At 39.7% G+C, this 27,047-nt stretch overlaps 2 protein-coding genes across 2 annotated transcripts in view; both read left to right on the forward strand.

The window, feature by feature from the left end:
• The window catches only part of LOC133992071 (kinase non-catalytic C-lobe domain-containing protein 1), a 39,028-nt gene extending 19,689 nt beyond the window's left edge, over positions 1–19,339 (forward strand). Inside the window, exons 12-31 of the mRNA XM_062430756.1 lie at positions 1,728–1,805; positions 1,970–2,057; positions 2,337–2,529; positions 2,982–3,688; positions 5,369–5,507; positions 8,270–8,554; positions 9,588–9,924; positions 10,761–10,854; positions 10,944–11,041; positions 11,138–11,322; positions 12,600–12,710; positions 12,887–13,034; positions 13,630–13,785; positions 14,132–14,338; positions 14,555–14,637; positions 16,305–16,458; positions 17,007–17,129; positions 17,530–17,589; positions 18,041–18,198; positions 19,111–19,339. Coding sequence (XP_062286740.1) covers positions 1,728–1,805; positions 1,970–2,057; positions 2,337–2,529; positions 2,982–3,688; positions 5,369–5,507; positions 8,270–8,554; positions 9,588–9,924; positions 10,761–10,854; positions 10,944–11,041; positions 11,138–11,322; positions 12,600–12,710; positions 12,887–13,034; positions 13,630–13,785; positions 14,132–14,338; positions 14,555–14,637; positions 16,305–16,458; positions 17,007–17,129; positions 17,530–17,589; positions 18,041–18,198; positions 19,111–19,339 — 3,633 coding nt within the window. The remainder of the gene's footprint in view (positions 1–1,727; positions 1,806–1,969; positions 2,058–2,336; positions 2,530–2,981; positions 3,689–5,368; positions 5,508–8,269; positions 8,555–9,587; positions 9,925–10,760; positions 10,855–10,943; positions 11,042–11,137; positions 11,323–12,599; positions 12,711–12,886; positions 13,035–13,629; positions 13,786–14,131; positions 14,339–14,554; positions 14,638–16,304; positions 16,459–17,006; positions 17,130–17,529; positions 17,590–18,040; positions 18,199–19,110) is intronic.
• A 5,550-nt stretch (positions 19,340–24,889) lies between these two features.
• Positions 24,890–25,881, forward strand: LOC133992273 (homeobox protein vent1-like). The gene is made up of 3 exons (XM_062430991.1): positions 24,890–25,163; positions 25,270–25,502; positions 25,612–25,881. The coding sequence occupies exons 1-3, from the start codon at positions 24,890–24,892 to the stop codon at positions 25,879–25,881; spliced, it is 777 nt and encodes a 258-aa protein (XP_062286975.1).
• Positions 25,882–27,047: the final 1,166 nt, after the last annotated feature.

Below are 27,047 nucleotides of genomic sequence, written 5' to 3' on the forward strand. Positions count from 1 at the left end.
GTTGACTGGTCATTTTTATTGTCTTTTCTTCTCATTATTAGTCTAAAGTAGAGCCAAATTATGGCCAAGGCCCTGTTCCTTATGCTGTCCCATGTTTTAAATATATAGCCCCCTATTAATCAGTCTTCTTCTTTTACCAGGCACAAAGTCAATGCAATTTGCAATTCCCTCCTGCATTTAGTCTGAAATTGATCTTGTGTCTGCCATTCCAGTAGTTCAATCACCCCATTCTTTCCTGATTCCAGTGCTCCCACTAAACTCTCTGACTTAAGCATCCCCATCCAGCAGTATTTGTGTTTTTCAGATCTATGTGGTAACACACAGATATAGTATTGCAATTGTTGGATATCGGTTTGGTTTAACATAAAAAGATGCAGCAGTCAACTGTATGAGAGAAATGTATGGGCAGGAATATGTGTCACTATAACTAAATGTAATCATTTATATTTCAATTTGAGCTGAAAAAATGCAGAAAAAATAAATTTGAATTACATAATTTGAATGTGTATTATTTAACTAAAACAATTGCACTGAAAAACTGAATCTGAATATAATAATTTGTTGAATTTTCAATAAGGATCAAATACCATTTCAGAGCAACTGAATTCAATATCATAATATTATATTTGGCTCCAAAATTTAAAAAAAATGATTTAAAATGATGCCATTTGGATTTAGTTTTTCAATCTTAAATTCAAGTTAAATAATAAAATTTGAATTAAATGATTCAAATTCAGTTATTAAGTATTAAAGTTAAACAATTGAAATTCGAGGATTCAAATTTAGTTTCTCTTGATACATATTTTTGACTTGAAGAATGACTTTGATGAGTATTTCTCATTTTCTTTTTCATTTTCTTCTTATTTTTAATAAAAACATAACTGGGTTATGTGTTTTTAACTGAGCACAAACAGGCTGAGAGCTTTAACAGAAGGACCCCCTCCCATCTAGCTTTCATACTCAAACAGTGTAAGACAGGTGGGTGGGGATAATATGTTTACACAGAGGGGCTGCTAGAGTAGAGTGGAGGGATATTGACTTAACCGCTTTGTAGCGCTAATAAACAAAGATAATCTACAAAATCAGCATCTATATGAGCTCCAGAGTTCTCAAATTTACCTCTTCTTGTCTGCTATAGGAAGTTAAAATCTTTTACTTTAAAGCCATCCACTTGTGTTCTTAGTCCCATTTCCACCACATTTATAAACCATTTCTAATTGTGTGGCTGAGGAAAGTCTTGTCTCTTATTCATTTCCTATAAGGATACTTCAGAGTAAACTTCCTTCCTTCTGCTGCTTCTTCCAGCTTCTTTTGTATTTCAGTTTATTATATTCTGTCTTATATGCCCTGCTGTGGAAAACACTTGAAATTGCATTTACTTGTATATAAAAGTTTTCCATCCTGATTTAATTTGACATATCAGTTTGCAGATGTTGCAAAACCAGAGAGGAGCAGCATATCCTCTATAGAAAGAAATCACTTGTAATGGAAACATAGGAAATCCAATTTGTAAAAGTGCTGTTGTCAATCATTTTGTAAAAGCGGCTGTTAGTTTCTCTGCATACGTATGGGATGTTTTATTTTTAATCAAATCCTTCAGTTTTTCTAGGCTAGAAATGAATTCAGTGATAGTGTGTGTGTGTGATCATGTGTGTGTGTGTGTGAGTGATCATGTGTGAAGTGTCCTGTATTGTTCACACACTTGTTTTCATGTGGATCTGTTCCAGAGCTGTCGTGACTACTTATCACGTCAGGGGACAGACGCTGAGACTGTGTGGAACGAGCTGCTCAGCAGAGTTCACCCGGTAAACCACGGATACATTTTGGAGCTTTTTGTATCTTCATCTGTTCATTTATTTGATTTGGGAAGTCTCTGCACCTGTGTTTTTCATTATGATTGTCATGTTTTGTCTAATTAAAAAAAGAGAATCTGTCTCTAGTATAATGAACCAATTTAATTCTCTTTCAGCCGGCCTCAAAATCCACTGATGGAGAGGATCTGAGTGCAGATGACCCTCATCAGACTTCATATGAGGAGTCTGCACAGATCAATAGTGGTATGACAGCTTCATTTTAACACGGATGGCCCTCATGCAATATAGTGGACCTTGAAATATAACATATATTAGGAAGAATCACACTAACAGATTCACTGTTAATGATTGATTTACATCTCCATGTTCTCTCTCTTTTGACATGACTGATATAAAAAGCAGATGTTGTAGGATTCATGGCCTCTTCCTAATATTGCTGACGTTTTGTGTCATTTTACCAGTGTGCATTGCATGAGACAATATCACTGATATTGTAACTGGCATTGTTGTAACTGTGTGTAGGCTTTGTGCCCATGGCCACTGAGAGCCGACTGGCTCCTGTGCCTGGCCCTGTTCCCCACAGCTATCCAGTCCACAAAGAACTCCAATTCCCAGAGGCCTTCACTTCCACCGCCACACACTTCACCCCCATCATCCTGACCAATGAAGAGGACTCAGAAGAGGAGAGCCAAAACCTTGGAGCTGCCATTGAAGAGTAAGGAGTATTTTTGTCATTAAAAAAAATTGCACAATTCTCTGGTTCCAGTCTCTCTAATGAATATAATACAATAAGAATAATTAGATTCACATCATTTATTTGTTTGTATAAAGATTAAACAGTCCCACTCAGCTTCCAGTACATTTATCTCAGTGGATAAGGGGGCAGCATGCACCTCCGTCTGTTTCCACTAGGGTGTGCCGAAGTTACTAATTTTCAAACTCTACACATACAGTAGATGCTGGAAATAGCATTGTTACAACCATTTTATAACAGGTTTCATGTCAATCACTCACTCACTCAGTCAATATTGACTGAATTATACCATATCATAAAGTTATAGGAAATACATAAGAAAATAATGAGAAGAGAAAGTAGCAATATTTATAATACTAGTACATATAAATATTCTAATGGAGGAAGTTAACCAGATATTATACGGTTTACAGGACTGTGGAAGAATTCAACAAAAGCAGTGAACATATTGAGGAAAGAAGCCTAGATCTTGATTTTACTGCACACTCTGAGGACCCATATCCTACACAGACTGAACCCAGTCTACCTACAGAAGAGTGGGACCCTGTTAATCAGGTCGTCATGAATAAAACTCTACCAGTCAACTCTGTTTCTACTCTCCCTAATACTTCTTGTCTTGAAGTCTCTCTTCCTCCGCCATTATCCTCCAACCTCAACAGTTGTGGTGTTTTCAACAATTATCTGTTCCGTCAGGATCCCAAAACAGGACATCTTTCTTTAGTGCCTGTACAGGTCAGGGCTCCTGAGTCTGTCCTTGGCTTGGATATAAATCTCTCATTGGTTCTGCAGTCTTTGCAGGGACTAATCACAGTTCCAGAGAGCACTGATGGTCCGTTAATTAACTGTCAGACTGTTCCTGAGAGGCCTGAACCCCAACAATATGACCCATCATCATCTTATTTCAATGGTAGCTCCATCAGTTCTGACAGCCCCTTGGAGCACAGTGTGCCTGGAGCTTACAATGGACAAATAAATGAAGGGACACGAGGTGAGAACCAGTCTCCTTCAGGGTCCAACTTCCCCAAAGTCCACCCTGCCTTACAGGAGGTGATTGACCTGCTCAAGGGAGAGTTTTCACTTGATGGATGTTTGGACAATGGACATGAGGACATTGCCATGGGTATGTATCTTTGGATCACTGTGATATCATTTTCATATTGCCTCATTGCTTTACCCAGCATTGGTAAATCCCCACTATATCTATGTATCATATCTATATCTATACATAAATGTTATGTTTTGTAGGATGAATAAGTGATACATGGTGATACAAGCTGGTATTGTAGGCTTGTTATGCTACTTATGTACTTTCAGTATTCACACTGCACATGTAGCATGTAGTGGGAGATTATTTGGCTCACCAACATACAGTTCTCAGCTACAGAAACCGAGCTATCAAGATGCCCTCAGGTGGAGAGAAAAAGATAAAGCTTTATTTCATCCAAAACTCTTGCCTGTAGTTCTCCTGCCATCTATTGACGTCAGAATACTGTCAGCTGTGTGACAGAGAATAGACAACCCTGTGTCTGGTTAACAAGATGACACCAATAATCACACCAACATGCTAACATGGTGACAGCATTAACGCAGTGTGGTGCCCTAGGGTGACCACTCTAGAAGTACACCCCTCCTTCCACCTTACACATGAAAAAAGGAAATTGACTTTGGGTATAAACAACATAGATTCACAACACTTACAACCAAGAAACCTGACAGGAAACAGCACATAGGAAATTATCTTTTAACACATTTGCTATCAGTAATAAAGTGTTCTACTATTAATACTGAAATAAACAGTGCCCACCTTCCCTCTGCCCCACCTCCTTGCTTCTCTATACATCTCTGTGGTGCTGAAAGATGCACAATTTCTCTCAACAAATGGGCATTTTTCATCTGTCTTCTTATTATTCATATTCTTGTTAATATGAATAGTAATGTATAAAAGCTAAATCAACTGTTTTATTTGCTATTTCTGACCACAAAAATGAAAAATGCTTTCTATTTACGTTTTTCATTTTTTTGCACATTGGTGCCCCTCAGCGTGATAAATTGGCTGGTGTCCCTGGGCACACTCCCAGTGTCATGTAGGGATAATGCTGCCAAGGCTCACAGTGTTAATGCTAGTATGTCGATTTTTAGCAGCTATAATGTCTATAAAGTCCAACTAATGAGAATGACGTGATTTTTTAAGTATTTGAACATAAAACTAAAGTATTGGACAAATTAAATTCATCCTGTGGGGACCATGAATGTGTGTACCTAATTTCACAGCAATCCATTCAATAGTTACACAGATATTCCAGTACAGACCTAAAAAGTCAAGTCATGGTGGCAAAAGAGTAACAATATTTTCTTATTGGTAGTCATTAGAATACATCATCTGGGAACCATGAAACTCTTTACCAAATATTGTGCCCATCCATCAAGTAGATGTTAAGATATATCATAGCATAAGTGAAAACTTTGACCTACTGGTGGCACTAGAGGAAATATTATGTAGAGGATCACTAAAGTCAGAAGAATTCATCCTTTGGGGACCATGAATGTCTCAAATTTCATAGTAATCCATTGAATAGCTTCAGTCTGGACCAAAGTGGTGGACGAACCAATTGAAAGACATATATTGCCATCCTTAGAGTTAAACTGCAAGCATGGCTAAAAATCAGCATAATGTTCCTTTGACTCCAATTAGGATCTTCAGTACAAACATTTCAGAATAAAACACCAGTAACCCATCATCCATCATCCTGTTTTGAATTGACGTATTCATTTCGAAACTTGACTTTTTCTCTTTTCCGAGGGGAGTGCATCTTCTCTTTGAAGGACCTCCAGTACTGTGTGTTTGCCAGTGTTGTGAGGGAGCGCTTCAGTGATCTGTACTGGGAAGATGACTTGCTAGGTGTATTGCACCGCCTGGTTAACTACAGCTCCACCGCACTGTGAGTACAACTTCAAACACTTGTGTCTGTCCTTTTCTTTAAAAATATTTTCAAAGCATAACTGAAATAGGTCATAAAAAAAGATTTTCTTTTAGTTGTGGACTTCACAAAAGAGAAATGACATAATTGCAGCCAGTGGCACAGCTTGTTGTCTTGGTTCGCTCCTCTCTTCAGTAACTGTTTACTCAGTAAAGAGAGCATGCTCACATGTCTAACTGTGTCACCAGCTGCACTGCATTCTCACATAATGAGCCCAATTATGGCTAAAAGTTCATGTTACGAAAATAATTGTCACTCAATGGGTTAGTTGACTCATGGAAAATTAACCAATAACTCCAATAATCAATTTATTTTTTGAGGAATTTATTAAGGAAAATTCACTGGCTCTAACTTCTCAAATGTGAGGATTTTGTGTTTCTTTTGGTAACGCTTTATTTTTTACAAATCCTTTAATTTTATGTTAATCTCCTGTTAGTTTTTAATGTATGTTACAGAGAGTGGGTTGAGAAAAAAGGGATTAGTTGGTTTAGTTGTTCAGTGACGTTTCATTATATTTGGTTTCACAAACAGTATATTTGGTTTCATAAAGTGATACCTTTCAAATAAAATAAATGTTCTCTGGGGCAAATTCTGATGCACAACTCTTACTTTTTTTTTTTCAAAAAATCAACATATTAAATAACTGATAGCACTAAGTAAGGAAATACAAATAGATTATTCCAATATAAACAGATCATGTGCTCTGAGCAGATATCAGCAGCATCCAAATTTTTGCTGTAATACTTGTTTTGTTGCCACGAATGTTGCATCACTCTTGTCAGAGTCAGACAGAGATCATACACACACTGCTGTGGGGCAATGTGAGGCTTATTCTCAGTGAATTTTCCCTGAATAATTAGAAGTTAAAACAAAAAAGCAGTCAGTTGGTGCAACATCACCATTTAGGATAAATATCCTCAGATTCTAAATAGAAATATTGTTTTAATTAATATCAGTTCAAATAGAATTAGAAATACTAACCAAATATTGCACTGCTGATTTCTTCAGATCTTTACTCGTGACTGATATCTTGGCATTGTGAGCAAGAACTGCCAGCAGGCAAAGCTGCATGACTCAACAGTGGACACCATATTGACTAAGCTCATCAGTTAAGGACCATCTTAAAACTAGAAAGCAGTCAAGAGAGCCTTTTTTCCAAATTTTTCCCAATAAATTTCACATTTTTTATCAGTCATAGTTGCTTCCTTATATTATAGACGCAACCTCCAGATTTTAAATACAAATAAAGTGTAATACTTGTTTTACTTTCACTTTTCACTTCCATCACATTAACTGTCACACTTTATTTTTAAGGTAGGATTCAAATACAATTGTTTGATCAAAAGTTAAATAGTTAAAAATGAATGTTGTATATTTTTAGCAGATATGTTACATACGGGATATTTTTGCAACATTAACATATGATTTTACAAATCTATATTTTTTGTAGCTCTATTATCTCTTTCCATACTACTCTCCAGCATATAGAAAAGTGCATATTTCAGCTTTAAATGACTGAAGTTATTTCATTACCATACATCATTTTTAATCCTAAAAATAAATGTCTGTCTTTCATGGTGTGGGTTGTGTAATGAATCGAATCAGAACAATTAGCTGTCATTATGAATTAAAGAGATTATCTGTGGGATCAGAATAATTACTCTTAATTGAATCAAAATAACTTGCTGACAAACACAACAGCCTAAATAATGAGATATGCCTAAATTTAGCTACTGTTCAGAACTCATGTGTTTTCTGAAGAATAGATGCACAGAATATAGTCCTCGTTGAAAATGACCTCTCTTCTCTGCACACTTACAAATTCACGTGCACATGCATACATGACATTCAATTTAGCATGAATACAACATGCATGCACTTCATACATGAACTTCAACCAGCAGTACAAATGATCCCTATGGTAACAGCTTTGTGTTAGTGCTGAGGAGAATGTCTAACAATGCTGAAGATGCATGTAAAGCCTCCTCTGCGTTGCTACAGTTAAGCCCCACCCGAGGCGGGGCTTAACTGTAGCCTTTCAGCTCTCTCTCAGACATCTTTTCATCCAGGCGTTGCCATGCTCTTATGCTCAGGGCAACATGTGGAGAGGCCCTTTAATCTGTTGTAGTAGGGACACATCACAGCTTTGCAGACAGAGGGACACTCTTTTCCTCTGGCAGTGGGCTCGTTCACAGGTCTCAGCTGTGGAAGGTTTCTACTCTGTTCCACTTTCTCTGGGAGGAGTAGGGGGAGCACTGTAGCCTCTCCACTAAGAGATGGTCCACTCTAACTGTGACATGGACCAGAGTGGACCCTCTCCTGGTGAAATTTTGGTGGTTGGATTTACAAGTGCATGCTTAGCTGTAAGATGTGAGTGACAAGCTGCAAGATGCTGGAAATGAGTCTTTGATGGATACTTAAATAATTGTTGCTATGGGCAACTGGTTGTGTTTTCATGTTACATCAGTGAATCCACAATGTTGTAAAAGTTTCATGTTGTATTCTGAATCATTGTTCACCTGTGTAGTTTGCATCATGTGATGTCAACTTTTTTGTTTTGGCTGCTTTCTTCCATTTTTCTTTTATTACATATTTAAATGCATATAATTGGCTCTATTCTATACATAAGTGGTAATCATCACTACCTAACTTGCTGCGTGTGTGTGTCTATGTGTGTGTATGTGTGTGTGTGTGTGTGTGTGTGTGTGTTCTGTCTCCTTATACGCCCCATGCAGCGCCTCTAATGAGCAGCCTCCATCAAAGGCAGTGAAAAGGGCAGCTAATACTCCACCCTTGATAGCCACTGCCTGGCGAGGGAAAAGAGAAGTTTGTCCGCATGGTTGTCTCGACCTGAATGGAAACATTCACACTGCCAGTTGCGCTGCTGCGGACACATGGGAGGGATCCAAGGCCCGGTCCTGTGATGGAGAAAATGAGGCTGCGCTTGAAGAGTTTGATTTAAGATCGGAGGAGAGCGAAAACTGTATCTGCGAAGGTAAGAGGAAGAAGCTCAACACTGTTGTTGTTTTTCAGATCAAGGCCATTTAAGTCATGATATGGTTGTACTGTACATCTGTATCGATAATTTCCAAATGTCTATTTAATTTTTAACAGATTTGTAAAGGTCAAAGTCTTATAATATCTTATCTTAAAATCTTAAATCTCAACTTTAAAGTTTGTTTTTCCTTCAGAAAAAAGTAGTAATTTAGCTGAAAACTAAATATGTGATCTATGTAAAAAACTTGAATGCTAATAATTAAGAAGTAAAACTCAAACAGGATGTTTTGTAAGAAGAAAGATGTAATTGCACTGAGATCAGTGTAATAAGAGCAAACTACGTCAACAGATGTAACAAGGGATAAGAAAGGATTTAATGTGACTATTAAACCTCAACCCATCTATAATATTATTCACTGAATGTGGCTGCTGACTAAAGTCACGAGAGCTGTGACTGGCTGTTGGATGCTGTTCTTAAGATTGCATCTCATTCAGCTCAGTCCAAGGCATGCTAGCAAACTCCAAAGATTTCCTTTTTTTTTTTTGTCCCTGTGGAACTTATTCCTGGCCAATGACGTTTGCGCACACGCACACAAGGAAACACACACACACACACACACACACACACACACACACACACACACACATACACACACACACACACACACACACACACACGCGCACACACACACACACACACACACACACACACACACACACACACACACACACACACACACATTTGCAAGACATGGATCATGATTACAAACAGGCTCTTACAAGATACTTGAGATAGAAAGTTTGCAAGAGAACAACATCAGCTTTAATTGCTTAAAGCTCATCTGTTAAACAGTGGATGCATTGTGTGACTGTGACAGGGTTGGTAACAAATACCCCCAGTGCCACCCATGGATCTCTCCCTTTTTTCCTTCACAACTCCAGTTTATTTTTTTTGCCGTCCATGTGATTCAGTTGCCTCTCTCTTCCCCCCCCCTCTCCTCTGTCCCTGTTTACTGATCGAGGCGCGAGCACTGACAGGGACAGCTCGGACACAGGGGTCATGATGGAGGGAGGAGACCATTCGGCGGGGGGCAGCGATGAAAGCCCCTCTGAAGCTGAATTTCTGTCGGGGACAGAAGGGCTGCCTGGAGCCCGTGATGAGCAGATGAGCCCTGGCTGCTCTGAGGACATGGAGGACAGTGACTCTCTGGTGTCAGAGCGATTCTTGCCTGGATCAAGAGCAGAGGGACCAGGCCTGATCTGCAGCCCGGCCTGGGCCTTGGCCTTCTTTGGAGAAGACTGTTTTAGCCCAGAGGTGATCCAGTATGCTGTGAAACTGGGACAGCACACAGGATCGCCATGTCTGGATGTGAAAACACAGGTGGGTTAACATGTGAAGCTGCCAGTGAGTCATATCTGACCTTAACCCTCATGTGTTTGAACACACAGCAGACTGCATAGAGCAGCTGATTTATTTATTAGTTTTCTATTATGCAATTTACTATGCACATCGTTTACGTAATGCAGGTTGCGGTAATAGTTTAAGAAGAGTTTTCTCTATTGAAAATGCTTTTTCCATCAAAATATTCCTCATTGTCTTCATTCATTGTGTTTTTTGCTGCATATTTAGAAAATGCTGGTTGAGAATGATGTGCTGCATTTCATTTTGCATTTTCATTTCAATTCTTTATGCATTTTATACATTATTATGTTTCATTTTCTACTTTCATTCAGCCGTTTGCCAGGTTGGGTTTTATGAATAAGTTCAGGAATTATTTTTCTTATCTGTAATGAAGTAGGGCACGGTCAGGCTTTGGGGTAAATAGGACAAGAATATGTGGGGGACTTTAAGATAATTGGCGTATTATTCTCTCCAAACTGGATCTGAATATTAATACGCTGAACTTAGCCCTCGGCAGAGGAAGCTATTATCATTTGCAAAAGAATATTAATGAATAGTCTTTGTGTTTGTACACTTTGATGGCACCACTGCTCCTTCAGAGGGGTTTGTGTATCAGCTACAGTAATAACACACCTTAAGAGCCATGCTGCGACTTCTCACTCATTTCACTTCAAAAGATCTGTTGCGCCCTGTTGCCACGGCAAAGAGAGCTGGGGAAAAAAGCGTTGCCCTGCACACAGTGGTAACAGCCAAAGGCTTCTTTCAGTGAAAGACATGGTGTTATTTTATGATTTTGTATGATTCCCTTTGAACAGGAGCTGCAGCAGCAGCTGATAATTGAAACAAGGAATCTTAAGAAAACGAGAAATTTCTACCAGAAGCTAATTCAACAAGAGAGGAAAAACAAAGGTTGGGTAACCATTTCATAACACTACTACTGTATGAAAATGGCACACTTAGTTTCTAGTATGACCTATAACAGTGTATGTATCCCAAAGGTTCTGAGAGCAAACTGATGCTGTCCAAACTCAAGACCCAGCTTGAAGAACTCAGATCCAAAGTTGCCTTCTTGGACTGTGTGAAGAAATACCTTGAGGTACAGACAAAGTACTCACATCACACCACCACATCAGTTCCTTATTTAAAAGTCTGGATCTTCCGTACTTTAATATGATTTCTTGTATTTTTGTAGATACTATGTGTGGACCAGTGGGGTTTGGAGGTTTCACTACTTCCCTCTTTGGCTGCCTATGGACCTGGCCCTTTGAACCTCCAATCCTCTGAGGACCCCTCTGTCTTGAGCTTTGGAGGCAACAAAGGAAAGAAAACTCTGCAAGCTGCGACTCCTCTGGGTCTCATGGCATACCTCTATGCCAGGTATTATTGATGAGGGTTAAATTTGAAATGTGCTGGTTGCTGCTTTTTTTTTCTTGTCAAGTCATGAGGTTGAATGTCTCAAAGTGTTCTGCAGCCTGTGTGATCTGTATTATGTGTTCTCCCTGCTGTGTCCAAAAAAGGCATGTTTTTCTAATGAAGATGTTGTACAGCTAGTATTACACAAATGTGTTATTGATGTTTTAAGCCACAGCACTAGAGGCATGTCTCAGAATAAATCTTAACAAGTATTGAATGGATTTCCACGCCATTTTGTCATAGTACCCAGAGCATGAATTCTACTGACTTTGGTGATCCTGCTTTTCCTCTCACACACCATAACACGTCAACAGTTGACAACATTTGTTGTTTACTTTGGTTTGTGACCAAATTCCCATAAAATGAATGCCATTCCCATCAGCCTCACATGTACTTCCATGCTTTTTATCAAATGTTGGCATGTTAACACTCTAAAATAACATGGTGAACATGGTAAACATTATGCCTTTGAACTATCATCATGTTAACATTTTCATTATGATTATATTAGCATGTTTACAGTAGCATTTAGCTCAGAGCGCCACTGTGCCTATTAAGTTAGAAAGCAGCTAGCTCTCTCTTTGTAGGAAAGTCATGCAGTTACATACATTTTATTTAAATGTGGGAAAGATTAAGTCTAGTCTAGTCTAGTCTATGAACAATAACACTTTTACTGCTGCTGGGAAGTCTGATGATCCAGTATCAGCTTTGTAGCTGTTGCTATGGGAAACAGTATCAACAATCGCAGAAACTGGGACAGAAATCCATAAATTTTTTAACCACTTTTTGTTCCCACTGCCCCAAGCTAAAGCTGCTTTTTTTGTACTACTAAAGGCATTTATATGGCATGTTTTCAGTTGATGTCCTTAAAAGATGGTTCTTTTTTTCATTCACAGAACTTAAGAACTAAACATAAGGAGGTCATCATGAATCCTTATTTTTTGGGAACCTAAGCTCAGTCCACTTTCAATAATGTTAGGATATGATTTGTATGGGGGCCCTCATATTCCCCTTTTGAAAATGTTCCGGGCACAAAGGACTGGGAGGAAGTCCCGGGGCCGACATTGGAGATGCTGGATCATCTCTCCCGCATGGTCTAAGACTGAGAGAGCTTGAGGATCCCTGAGGAGGAGCTGAAGGAAGCTGCTGGGGGAACAAAGACATTTGGGTTGCTGCTCACACTTCTGCCAGTAGACAGTGTTATTAAACAGTTGCTGTTTCTGTTTCCCTTTTTTTCTCAGAAATGCTGCTGTGGAGGGCTACATCCAGCAGTTCCTGTACACCTACCGTTTCTTCTGCACTCCTGAACAGTTTCTTCAGTTCATAATGGATAAGTTCATCAGTGCTACAAGGTAGAGTATATCCAGTGGCTCATGACTGCATAGACACACAGTACAGTCCAAGTAAATATGCCAAGAAAACCCGGGAGAATGTCCAGTCTTGTCCTGCCTCTCCAGTAAACTATAAAACAGTGAACAGTGAATTAAAAATGGTCTACTGATTGTATGATGTTTGTTTTCAATGCCAGAGAAGGTCCAGACATGTCAGAAGACGGTGTAAAGATCTTCCATCGCAGTTTGGACCTTCTCCAGTTCTGGATAACAGACTGTAAAGCGGTGGACTTCACACCAAAGTCCAGCTTTGTGGATACATTAGAAAACTTCATCAATACCGAGGTAACCACACAAGTACACATCATGTCTTGCATTTTACAGCCATGACTTACTGGGGATTTTATTGTCTCACAATACAAGACAGTCGGAGATCTCGACTTATTAAATTCTAGAGATTTCTACTGTAGTTGCTTGAAGTTATTTTTAACAATGAAATGATTGTCCTTAGGCTCTATGAGCAAAGCATTTAGAGACTGACGTATGAGTCTAAGGAGTTTATGTTTGAGGTCCTGCAGATAGGCATTCATGTCTGTTCAGCATTCTTATGTTTATTAAAATCAAAACTGCTGTTTTGTACTGTTGGAACAATCATTAACAACGCTTCCTGCGTATCATTAAATCAGGGAAAAGATCAATCAGACACGGGCTGTTTTGACTGCAAAAGTAAAATTTTCATGAACAATTCAACTCAAATCACTATAGTGTCTTATCAGATGACAGAGACATCAATAAAAGTGTGTGTTTGCACTCTGAAATATAGTTGATGCTTTTTAATTGCTGGGTTGATTGATTGAAGGCATTTTAGTATATAACATTTTAGTAAATTAAATATATCCACTATATTTTGTAGTTGCCTCATTTTTGTTTTTTTCCACAGGTAATCCCTGTGGACAGCCGAGGGCAGGCCCTTCTCGCTGCTCTCCGCAGCCCTCTGAATATGACCTGGAGCAAAGGGGGAGGAAGCCAAATCAGTTTTGAGGAAGAAGATGGATCTGTGGATGTCCATTCATCTACTGAGGATCTTGGGAGAAAGGTTCGAAGAATGTGTTGTGTGTTGTGCCATGTTAAGTTTGTTTTTCATAAATGTAAAACCTCCATCATTAAAAAGTGAGAAACTAACGGCATAAAATCGATGCCTGTTGAGGAGGAAAAAAGATTGGTTTCATACATTTTATGATGACTGTGCAAAAATCTTGCTACCAAAATCCATCCATTAGCTACATTAAATCTGGGCAAATACAGACAAGAAGACTATGTTGGAACACCCTGCATGTCATATAAAACAGCATACTGCCTTCCTCTGTTGCTGTAATGTCTGTGTGGTCACATCATTCGGAAGATGTATCTCCTCTTGTCCAATCTTTTTCTTGACCCTTTAGTGGAGGATCTCAAGAGTAGTGGAGCCTTCGCCATCCATGTCTAAAGAGAAGGCATTCTCCATAGCTGCGGCTCTGCCTATCCCCTGTTACGGCTCCCTGGTGGATGATCTCTCCAATGTCTGCCTGCACAGCGAGGAGCGACTCCCCTTCAGCCAGAATGAGTACAGCGCACAGCATGTAGCCCAACAGCTCACCCTCCTGCAGCAGGTTTACTCACTCTCACACACACACACACACACACACACACACACACACACACACACACACACACACACACACACACACACACACACACACACACACAGAGTCCACTCCCCCACCTTTTACTCAAGTTGTATTTATCTTCCTTCAACACTAGAGGGAGACATTTCTCCATAAATCAACTTGTGATTTAACATTTTATTTGTGACTTTTGAAACGCAGGACATTTTCCAAGGATGTCATCCAGTTCATTTACTCAACTCTAGAACACAAGGAATCAGGGATAATGTCTTGAACCCAAACAAGTGAGTATAATGTTTCAGCCGTGTCAATGTTAACCTATTTTACATACAGATGGATTAGAAATTCATAATAGAGTGTGAACTCTGCTGGTGGGATAGTCATCATTCTTCCAAAAGATACTCCCTCATTTGATATTTTGATGACATTTTGAGAGTGCTGTCTAACCTTTTTACTCCAAAACCCAGTTTTTGTGTTCAATTTGGCTGAAATCATGACTGTGACGGCCATATGATATGATTCACATCATTTTTATATTCATTGAACCATTGAGTGCCCCTTAATGCTCGGTATGGAAGCATTGTTAGCATGTTTTTTATGTGTCTCCACTCATTTAATCCATTTGTTTTCCATTTGCTCCCTACAGCAGCGTATTATACACAATAATGTTTGTCAGTGGAAGGCAAATAAGAGCCTGTGGGCCAAATCCACCCTTCTAACAAAAATATTTGTCCCCCTGATCCAACTTTTTTCCCTTTTGCAGTTCACATCAAAACTTTTATGAGATTTTTCATAAATCTACTGTACACAAAAATGTAAATACAAGGCTTAAATTCATTTTTTGTAGCATATAATTATAATCAAAGCCCCTGCATAAAGAGAGCAGTCTACTGTGCTTCATTCTGCATCAGGCTGTTTGAACTGCAAATAGTGCTGAAACCAAGTCTAATAAAGTTAGGAGATGAGTAACACAGATAAATAATATTCATATAGTTCACTGTGTTTAAATGACGCAAGTGCCGCTTGAGTTCAAACACAGTTTTAATTCCACTGCTAACAGAAAGAGCATGCTGACTTTTATCTATGGTGGCTTTAAAAGTTTAGTTTATTAAATCAAGATAATCCACTTAGTATCTATATAGGAAAAACAACAGCAGTATTTCATTCAACCGCAAATGATACAGACCACTGTAAATAATGTGTGGGTAATCTGTGTGGAGATAACATATCTAGTTGTGTAGCACAACACAGAGGAAACATTTGTATATTGTATGTGAGTCATTTTTTACTGAATTGCTAAAAGTATGAACATACCCTGCTTTTACCCGTCAATCACTAACTGGGACAATGATATCTTCTCTCTGAATCTTACAACAAACAGCAGAATTAAAAGGGAAAAAAACAACATATTGAATGTAACAGGCCTGCCTGTATTTCCTCAGTGCCTGTCATATCAACAGTGTTGTGGTTAAACCTAATTTCTGACCTCTTATGCTCCCATATTTTTTGAATAACTGTGTCTTTGAGGGACAGCAGCTAACAAATACTTTCATCAATAAATATGTTTTTAGATTATTATTGATTTTAAGATCTGTCATTTAGTGAAACAAGAAATGTCAGAAAATGATGAAAAATTACAGTGTACTAGAGCCAAAGGTGACATTTTCAAATTACTTGTTTGGTGCCAAAACAATAGATTTATGTCTTTCTGTCCACTAACACACATACACCCTTGTGTTAGTTGAAAATCACACACAGCTCATGTCCAGGCCAATCATCTAAATGTGCGTGTACCAAAAGCAGCATATACATTTTAAATCTGTAACCAGTTAATGTTTTTCTTGTTAAATAACTTAATTGATTGTTAATCTAACTGATCTTTAATTGTTTAAGCATCTGTTTACTGTATAGATTTTCCATCATCCATTTTTCTCCTTCTCTCATCTACTAGGAATGTGTCTCAGCATATCCCGCCAGCAGAGGGCAGCGGTGTCCTTGTAACAGAGGGGACGCCATCAGACAGCTACCTCCAACAGCTGCTCACATACTCTGACAGTGTCACTAACTGGATCTCTGGTGAGATAGTCATCTGTGACTCTGTCAAGGTGAGGAAAGACATAACTCACAAAGGTGACAGGGTCAGCCGGAGAAAAAAAAAAAGTCAGCCATTACTGTCATAGCCTCTGCTTTGATTTCTCATCGGACTGGGACTGTCATGTCAGTCACATGCTTTCACCGTTTGTGCTTGCTTTTCCTTCTCTGGTGCCTTGGTTGAATGGTTTATAGACAGTAAAAGACAGGAACATATGGATATGAAACCTGAAACAGCTGTCTGTTAAATTATTTGTGAGGCATAATCTTTCATTTGATATTACAAAAAGAGAACAGCTCATAATGATAGCAGAAAATGGAATATATAAATAAATGCACATATAATTAAATGGGATAGTAATCAGCAGAAGCAGCGATGTAATACAAAACAATCCACAATGCCCTGAAAACATTGACTACAAATAGTATTTTTCTCATTTTTGCATTCACACGCTTCATTATGCAGTCGGCTGTACTTCCAAAAAAAGGCATCTCACTGTAAAGAGCTATTAGATTTCTGCATTTTGCCTTTTTGAGCTATATTTTTCTTTTTGTCCTTTAGACCCAAGTCGCTCTGCTGACCAAGTATCTGTGGATTGGAAAGCACTGCTACGAATCGAGGAACTTTGCCACAGCCATGCAGGTCCTTGGAGGTCTGGAGAACGTGATTGTCAGGCAATTACCAGTAAGACTGCTTCTCATAAATTACTCCTCACACGAAATCTGAGCTTCTGCAATAAGTCAGATGCCCCGGAGCTAAATGTTGTTTTTTTTTCCTCAGCTATGATAGAACTTGGATGGTGTTTCATTAGTTTCACAAATGAGAAATTAACATTAATGCATTCAAATAAGATGTGGAAAGTGTGAGAGCAGTGAGGAGGAATGGGACTTGTGAATTGGAGTAATTTAAAAAAAAAATTCAAATTAAAAGACACCAGTGTGGAGAAAATATAAGAAATTTCCATATTTTCATCTAAAGGCAGGTTATATTAATTAACTCTTGTGTTACATGGAAACCACGGTATAATTAGTCTTCATTTTGGAGCTACTAAACAAAAAACTTCCTCCTCTCTCTCCGCCAACAGGCTTGGAAACATCTGTCTTCCAAAGTGAGTGAGATCCTGGAGGAGCTACGAGCCGTTCAGGTGCGTTGTTTGTCGGTGTGCTTTGTGGACGTGTGCTTGCACAAGCAAGCACGCATTTTTGTTTGTAACTGAAAGCTAGGCTGGCCACATATTGTGAAACTGGGCTGCAGGGCAAACAAATCAATAGGAAAACAGCTTCAAGCAACTTGCCTGTGTGGTGAGAGCTTACAGCTGGCTCTGCTTCTGGAAGTTAGCCTCAAAAGAACCCGGCGCATCAAACAACATGCGTCACTCTCTCACCAACCTTCCCAGGTAGCTGTAGAAATAGTAGAGAATAGTTTGCTTTCTTGGCTTTGAAATGTATAGAGGTTAAATTTGTTGAAGTTTAGAGTCTTTCAGTCATATTCTATACTGCTACACTGGACATGAGAGAGTTTGGTTTGTTTGCAAAATGTTCTGTTCCAGTAAAAACACATTTATTTGATGGGTGCATAACCGTCTCTCTCCTCAGGTGTTTCTGAAGAGCGACGACTTGTGTCTGATGGGGGGAGAACAGGCGAAGAGGAGACCCACCCTGCCTTCCGTGCACATCCTGGCCATGCACATCCAGCAGCGGGAGATCGGAGCTTTCACGCTCACTACTGGAGCTTGCAAGTGGACCAAGCTCAGGTGAGAGGAAATTCTGGTAGTTAAGAGCTATTTCAATAGATGCTGGAATGTGCACACGTTTCTAGGGGCGACCAATACTGGATTTTTGGAGTTGATGCCGATACCAATATTAGGGAGTAAAAAACACAACAACAACACAAACATGTACATATACTTATAACCTGTACCAAGATAAAGGATCAAATTTACATAAAATTCTGCTTATATATAACTTTTATTGGACAACATATATGCTGATACCGATATATTTGTCATAGACCAATATCGGCTGACTGATATATCGGTCTGGCTCTACACATTTCATATCATTAGAGATATGGGGATAGTAAAATGTGCACACAGCCTCTGAAATTACCCTGCTACCAGTCCTTGTAGTGACACAAAATATGAACAGTTAGCACCATTAACTGAAAATTAGCTGTCATCCACATCCCAAGTATCCATCTATGACTAAGTTGGCCAACTTGACGAGGGAGGACATATTTTCCTGTGTCCTTCTCTTTCACTCCAATATGGCTGACCAGATGCTGAGGTCACAACAAGTGGCAGTCGGATGGTAATGGCACAGCTGTTGAATTTGGGTTGTTGGTAGGGGTGCCAGTGCTGCACCAGATGGCGCCCGTGGGATGGGGTTTGACTGGAAAAGAGGTGTGGGCCAGATGCTGAGAGGCGACTTGGTGTAGCCAGATGCTAGGGTCAGGAGATCTAGCATGGAGAGGCAGAAACACAGCTGGTTACTCTGGACTCAGGGTTACCCCGCTCTCTCCAAAATCAGGTCACAGACAGAGCTGGTGATGCTGCTTAGCAGAAAAAGCAGGTATTAAATGCATCTAGGTAGATTCTCTTCTCATGTCTTTCACATTTTTTTCTGTATCCCTGCTCGTCCTCTCATCTATCCGTCCTCGACTCAAGGAGCATAGCAAAGTTGGTGAGTCAGGTCCACGCCTTCCAAGAGGTTGCGTACCCCTACAGCCCAGACAGGGACCTGCAGGTCTACCTTCGGCGCCGCGTTGCCAGGCTCAGCACCTCCGACATCCACCTCTTGGCCGCTTCCAACGATTCCAACTTCCAGCAGTCCACCGAGCGACAAACACATAGGATCCAGAACACGCTGAGGAGAGTTAAGGCCACCTTCCAGTGAGTCCTGCCCCAGTCTCACCTCACAGCCCAGAGCAAGACACTACGACCAGGTCAACGCCCAGACTGAGGCCACGACCCTCACTTACCTCTGTTGTTAGAGCAGAACTAGAGTGGAAAGCTTTTCTCTACTGTTATATGTTCACTATTTGTCGAGCCCCTCTCCCCTTAATTTTAATAACAATATCAATTTAGACTTAATTCATAACTCACACTGTTTGGAGTACACATTCTCTTCTGTAGATTTTCTTCCACAGAAATTCAAGTAATGGGTGATGTTTGTAATTTTGCAATGATTCCATCTCAGCTCACATGCTAACATTGTATGTCATTATTTGTGACTTTACCCTGTAATTTAGCTGTTAAGGCCTCAGTGTATTCATATGTAGACAATTCAGAATTCATGTCAAACATCAAGGATTATGGATGGATTACCAATGGGGCAAAGTGGGCAACCAAAGCTTGAAACACCTAGAAGCCCTCAAAAGCAGCAGGTTCAGTGTGTAGCAGTGTGGTAATGATCAGCACAATGTCAGCTGACATGATAGGGGCTTTTTGGGTGGATCCTGCAGTGTGGCTCTATGGATGGCAATGTTCGTCCTTTATTTTGGTCCAGAGTGAAATTCCTCTACAGCTATTGGATGGGTTGCTGTGAGATGTTGCTTACACATTCCTATCGCCAAGAGGATGAAGCCTGCTGATTTTGGCTATCCCCTGACCTTTCCGATAGTGCCACCATCAGGTTGACATTTTTAGTGAAATATCTCAATAACTATTGTATGGATTGCCATCAAGTTAAATACAGGCATTTATAAGTCCCATACAAGGTGTCCCACAGAACTTGTAATCCTTCGACTTTACATTGAGTGAAATATTTTGACAAATATTGGATGTATTTCCATTCAAATTTGGTTCAAATTTTTATGTCCCCCCTTTGGGATGAATTGTAACAACTTTGCATTGAGTGCCATCATCTTGTCAAAATTTAAATATGTCTAGTACTTAAATGTATGAGCAAATACCTGCAAAACTAATGACATTCCTATCAGCCTCAGCTGTACTTTGTATCTAGTGCTAATTCAAGTGTAAGCATGCTAACATGCTAAATTAAGATTGTACATACGGACATCAAACCTGCTAAACCTTCACATTAGATCATTGTGAGCATGTTAGCATGCTGTTAGCATTTAGCTCACAGAGCTGCTAGCATGGCTGCAGAGTCATCTTGTTGCCTGAACTTGAGGCCTTCATTTGAAGAGGTTCTGTGTCAAGACCTTCATTATTTCAGCTGATATCTATTTTACAAGGTACATATTCCTAAATTAGTTTTTTGTGCAATTATATAATCTCAAAGCAAACCTGCAGCCATATGTTATTCCAGCAGAGGAATACTACACATAGCACAAAGACTGGGAGGAACAGGGGGGTCAAAAGGGCCCCCGTGACCCCCCAGCAGATTAATCCATGACAAACATTCAAATAAAATCTATTTGATGTTGCTGAAGTGTTTTTGACTATTAGGGAACAAGACAAACTGTAATGTGTTACATTCATTGGACAGTGTGTGGATCATTTGTCTTAAACACATATTTAGTGTTTGTTTACAAATTAGGAGTTTACAAAATGAGATTGATATGACTAGATCGGTAAATGAATATCTAATATTAATTCCATTTAAACCGCACAATGTGAAATAATTGCATTTATAATCAATAGCGTGCCGTGAAGGGCAAAACCCAGATCAGCTTACCGTCATGACAATACCTTACCATTACTGAGAAAATGATAGAATGTAATGAGATGTCAGTGTGCAAAATGTTATTTGAGGAATGATGTTAAGTCTATTTTTCTATTTTCCTGCCTGCTCTTTCCTCCATGGTCTTCTGCCGTCAAACACAGCGTGGAGATGGAATGTGACGTGCTATGAAGATTTGCTTAATTTAGCCAAATAAATGAGATTTTATAAGCCCTCTCTTGCCAAATTGTGTTATTCTCTGGTAACATTTGTGATAGAATGGCTGTACTGCAGGCTACACTCCTGTTATATCTGACAGGGAATGTGGTGGGAGAGCTGCAGATGGTTTCTCTCCTCTTATTTATAGAGTAAAATATTTATACCTTATTATACTTTCTGTCATTTCTTCGCCTTAATTATCACAACAGGGTTTTCTCTTTATGTTATATTTTTTAAGCCAGTATATGAAACCACATATTTGTCATGCACTATATGTCAAAATAGTTACATTTGTGTCTATCCTGGCACATTTAACCATTATGTTTTGTGGAAATGTGCTTTTCTCCCCCTTTGGGGGCCTATAGAGCTCACTGCTGTATGTGTAAAAATAAATAAGAGTTGTAAAATCAGCTATTTTTTCCCTTTTAATACTTAACTTTTCTGTCCTTCTGGCCTTATTAAAACCCAATGTGTAGACGTGTTAAAGTGATAACCCTTCCCTTGGCCAGAAACTGGATTTACGTGTTTGATGAAGATCTTAAATAATTGTTGTTGCAAGAAGTTAGGGAATATTTCATGATTAATGTGACATAATGTATCCAAACTAAACATGAACAAATATAGGCTATATTATTTTAGCTTGCCAAAAACATATAACATAACGTTATCATATCATAATAATGTTATCATACACCTCGTTACACCTCTTATGGACATAGTGGAAAACTTCATTAACACAAAAAATCTAAATGATTTTATTTGTGATGTAAGAGGGAAAATGCCAAATAATATCATCAACACCAATCACAGTAACAGAGCAGATAAAAACCCATTGTTTAACTATGTTTTATAGCTGGAGTACTGAAACAGAACTAACAACAACATTCAGCATACTTCTGGGCAAGGTAAGTCATATGTTAATCTGTGTTTTTGGGTGATCACAGTACTCTACTAAGGTGCAGTTTTGAGGAACATGTACTTTATTTGACTGTTTCCATTCTATGCACCTTATACTTCTATTACAATACATTTCAGAGGGAAATTGTGCACATTTACTCCACTAAATTCATTTTTACAGCTATAGCACTTTGCAGATTAAGATTTTAAACACAAAACAGGGAACCATTTTATAAAAGATGCACTATTAAAGATTAAACTACTCAACAGCATCCTATTATATACTTTAAAAGATCTCCACTTTAACTAGCTGCAACACAGAGAGCTGTTTACACTTTTATGCATCAGTATTAATACTCCAATAACAGGGTCACTCTATTGCCCAATGACTAACTAAACGTTTGATATTGTAAATACATTTTTCATGAACAATCTTGAAAAATCTCCTCTAAAAGCACTGGAAAAACAGAGTTATAAAAGATACTTGTGCCACTTCCCAACAGCATAAAAACATGACCTGAAGGATGAATGGCTTTATCCAGACTATAGTACCCCAGTGAACATTAGAATACAATCGGTGCAGCTTCTCTCCTCTCGGACAGACAGACAGAGGCAGGCAGGCAGGCAGGCGAGTTGAGGAAATAGGCTCAGTGTGAAGGCGACGTCCCGGCCTCTTTTCATTGTTATCTAACGGGATCAGGGCAGCATCTTCAAAGCCTCAGAGATAAAGAGCCCCAAAAGGCTGAAGGACTCCTGCGTCCACAGCGACAGATCATCGATAAAGGAGACAACTAGGCCCTGCCTCTTATCTGCATTGTCATATAACTAAACGATCAGTTGTTCCAGAGCTAATGCATGCAGAGATCGCTCACGGGAGGGCTGCAGATCCGACTGGTTGTGTGCGCCGTCTCACCTGGGCCACCTTGGGTTTATTTGGCACCTAATGCGCATGGCTGTCAATCATCATGTAACAGCTCACAAGTACTGACGAGTGAACATTTCAAACCAAACCTGCTGAAAAATGTGCCTTCCTATTTTCAAGTGAAGTTTTAGAGAATCTCAGTGAGTTTTAAAATCCAATCAGTGTATTTACATGGCGCCAAATCCCAACAAAATACACTTTTCTACACATTCATTTGATTGTATTGAATCCTTACTTATTCTACAGCCTAATTGATTATCAGTGTCTTATTGTAGCCACTGGTATGTGATGCAGGGCAATTTCAGGATTACTTGAGGCTTTTCTGCTGGGTTGTTTGTACTCTCAGGGCTTTCCCAGCTCCCTTTGCAGCTTGTTTTAGCATATTTCCATCTGAATGGACCGACAATCAACCGTAATTGTGTTGCTACTGTAATACCTTTGATCTGTAATGTTTTGAAGCGCCTGTGCCAAATGCTGGCTGTTGAGTTGCTGGCGCCAGCGCTCACCAGGGTATCAAAGACATGTCAATACGGAACCATTGAGGATCCGTTGTGCAATCAAATGGGGTGGACCGGTTTTAATGCACATGTATAGGCATATAATTGCAGGGGCTGTAGTTTTCTCCTGTGAAATGCGAAGGGTTACAGTGCAAAAAAAGTGCGTTAAATTCTTCCTTCTGTGTGGTCATTACGCACTGTGAGATGTTTTTGGTCCCTATGACTTCAAATGGGATTCTACTGAATACAAGAATCACCAGTCATGTTGTATGGGACAGTTTTGCCATATATAAATATTTAAAACTCTCTGATATAAACAGAAAACCAATAATACATCTACATTCTGAATTTTGAGTCCATCACCAAACACCAGATTTCGTATACATGGATCACAGCTAGCAGGGTTTGAGTGAAATCTGGAGCGTCTCCTCCTATTACATCCCTAAATATATGTTGTTCTTTCTTGCTGACCATTTGTAATCATGCCCTAAAGGTTGAGAATGACATGCATTTTCCTCCATCTCTCCTTTGGCTCCCATATCTGTGGTTGTCTGAGCCTTCAGCCCCTGATTGCACTCCAGTGTCTCCAATACTGCCATGTGACAGACCTCAAAAAGACACCTTTAAACCATATCTGATAATAGATGCCCTCAATGAGAGAGAAAAAAAGTAGTAGTATATACCTGATAAAGGATTGACTGTGAAGAGTCAGTGATTTGTTGACAAAGTATTTACATTGAAACGTATGGGACTCTGCACCCCACTCTAAGAACCACTGCATTAAACATGTTTTTAATCAGACTCAGAGAACATCCATGTGAAATTAAATTACATGGCATTAATCTAGCAGGAAATTGTATCAAATCAGAACTGTAATTGCACCAGGCCTAATGAGTCTCGTCATTTTCACACTTTCCCTCCGGTGCTACTGTATGCAGCAGTGACATGAAAGTATTTGGTCTCCACCTCTGCAGAAGATACAGCTGTTCTCGCGGAGCCCCCCCCTTCCAGTTTCAGTTGGGGCGGACAAATGTATGAGCTCAGGAGGGTTCTCACAGACTCGGTGGCGCCAGGTTTTCACACACTCACAGGATATGTAAAGAGTTCAATAACGAGCCATTAACCCCTAATCATCGGGATCGATCGGGCGTTAACAAGGGTCTCTACATATGCAAATCGAAGGGAGGGCCAGGTCCTATAAAGGTTGAGCCTGGACACAAGCTGCTACCAGTCTCCCTCTGACATTTACTGGATTTACAGGTCACCGAGCAGCACTCTGAAAACATGGTCAAATACTTTTCTGTAGACTGGCTGGCTCAGAGCCACCACAACACCGAGCCAAGAGAAGATCACGGAGATGTCACGGATACTGCGCCCACCTGCAGGCCACATATTCCATGCATGGTGCAGCCACGACCTCCGACTTATGGCAAGGGTTACCTGCAGCCCAAACCCAGATCATCCAAGCCCACTGAGCACATGGATCAAATGGAGAACAGCACGCATCAGGACTCCAGCCTGTGCTCACCTTTGCATCCAACAAACTGCTCTTCACCAAGTAAGTTCAGATCCAAACTCCACAAGAACAAATGTTAAAGTTTGTAAAAAATCAAATTCTCTATTCAAGTTTTGAGTGTTTCTAACCAGAGTTGTCCTTCCTTTAGTTTCAGAAATCAGCGGCTACTCCTCCGGGTATGAGAGCGAAGCGGCTTCCTCTGAGTGTCTTTCTGTGGATGAGGGAAGCGAGGTGGAGAGAGAGGGATCACAGCGGCGTGTGCGCACTAAGTTTACCGCCGAGCAGATCAGCAAACTGGAAAAGATCTTCAGCAAGAACAAATACCTGGATGCTGGAGAGAGAATGAAGACAGCGCAGAAGCTGAACCTCTCAGAAACTCAGGTAAAACGCGATTCTCACTCCACTAAATCCATTTAATGCCATTTGTTTGTTATGACTTCTTTCTGCACTATTCAGAATACTCACTTTATTTTTGCTTTCCTTTTCTAAGGTGAGGACCTGGTTTCAGAACAGAAGGATGAAGCTGAAACGGGAGGTGCAAGACTATCTCGCTCCACAAGTGCCACAGGTGATGTTCCAGCATATGTCCCCGGCTCAGTACCACGGCATGGCTGGACAGCGACCCCAGTATTCCTCGTCGGGCCCAGCCTTTTACCCTCTCCCTATCCCGCAGCTGGTCCTCCACCAGCAGCACCACCAGCAGCAGATGCCTCCTCACGACCAGCAACGCGTCATGATCCACAACCCACATTTCTATTGAAGCTCCCCTTCTACTAGACTTTTCCCACTGAAACACTTAGAATCCAAACATGTGCAATCCAGAGTTGTTTTATTTGAAGTGTGATTTTTATTACTTATATTTGATATATAAGTTGTATATAAATAACAGAAGTCTATTTATCACTGAATAAAGTTTATCTTCTATACTGCAGCAATGGACTCTTTGCTTTCTTTGCCTCGCCTGGCCACATTAAAGGTGCCATTGTATCTCTCAGATAAAGCCGATGATTTTATCTTTATTGCAGGATTAGTTTAACATGAATGAATCATCCTGTCTTTCATCTTAAGAAGATAGGGAGATAAAGAAAAAGAAAGGCAATACAAATCCCATTGGTTTTAGTTTAAAGATTCTTATCACAACTCATTGTGTGGATCTCCTGATTTGATCCTCTCGTAAATAAACAAATAAAATCATAGGTGCATAAATTAAATCACTGAGGGTTTGGGCGTCATGAGCTGTAAAGTTACAGACAAACAAAAGCAGCTTTTATCCTACAAATGTCAAATTCATGATGGGTGATTTTCCCCTCCCTCTTCACTGACCATATGCTGGCCTTTCATATGCGTGGTTTGTCCCCCACCCATCTCTGCACTTCAAAAAGCCGGCTAACGGGGAGATCATGGTCAACAATTAGTCCTAATTAAGCCTCTCATTGATGAGTTTACACTTACCACAGGAGCCCTCCGACTTGGCTCCAGAGAGTCTGGAGGTTTGTGTGCCAGAGAACCTGATCTCTGAGGTATGTGATGAGATTTGAAGATAGACTTGATTGGCAAAAAGTTTTAAGATGATTAAAAGGGTCATATGTGTGCATTGCAAGCCCTCCATAACTCTAAATCTTGTTTTTTTCGGGGTGCAAAATTGGTTCAAGACATTTGAAAGTCACCTTAAATCTATGATACAATTCCAAGAAAATTCATTTATAGATTAAAAAAAACTGATGCTGCAGTTGATATATTTGATAGTTCATTTAGATTTGCCAACAATACACTCACACTACCTTCTGTATGAGATCTGAAAGATGCCCAGAGGCCCCTGCAGCAAATGTCTCATTCAAACAGATCAACAAAGATCAAACAAACGTTCTCACTTTCTGTAGATGCTATTCTGGCTGCGGTCACACACACACACCCAGTTCCCAACCA

This window comes from Scomber scombrus, chromosome 12, assembly GCF_963691925.1.
Source record: "Scomber scombrus chromosome 12, fScoSco1.1, whole genome shotgun sequence".
NCBI lineage: Eukaryota > Metazoa > Chordata > Actinopteri > Scombriformes > Scombridae > Scomber > Scomber scombrus.

What these genes read in the sequence shown, in the direction of transcription:
- LOC133992273 (XM_062430991.1), top strand. Translation starts at nt 24,890, where the DNA reads ATGGTCAAATACTTTTCTGTAGACTGGCTGGCTCAGAGCCACCACAAC. An exon ending in AACAAACTGCTCTTCACCAA is followed by an intron (nt 25,164 to 25,269) that starts GTAAGTTCAGAT and finishes TCCTTCCTTTAG; the next exon opens with TTTCAGAAATCAGCGGCTAC. An exon ending in TGAACCTCTCAGAAACTCAG is followed by an intron (nt 25,503 to 25,611) that starts GTAAAACGCGAT and finishes TCCTTTTCTAAG; the next exon opens with GTGAGGACCTGGTTTCAGAA.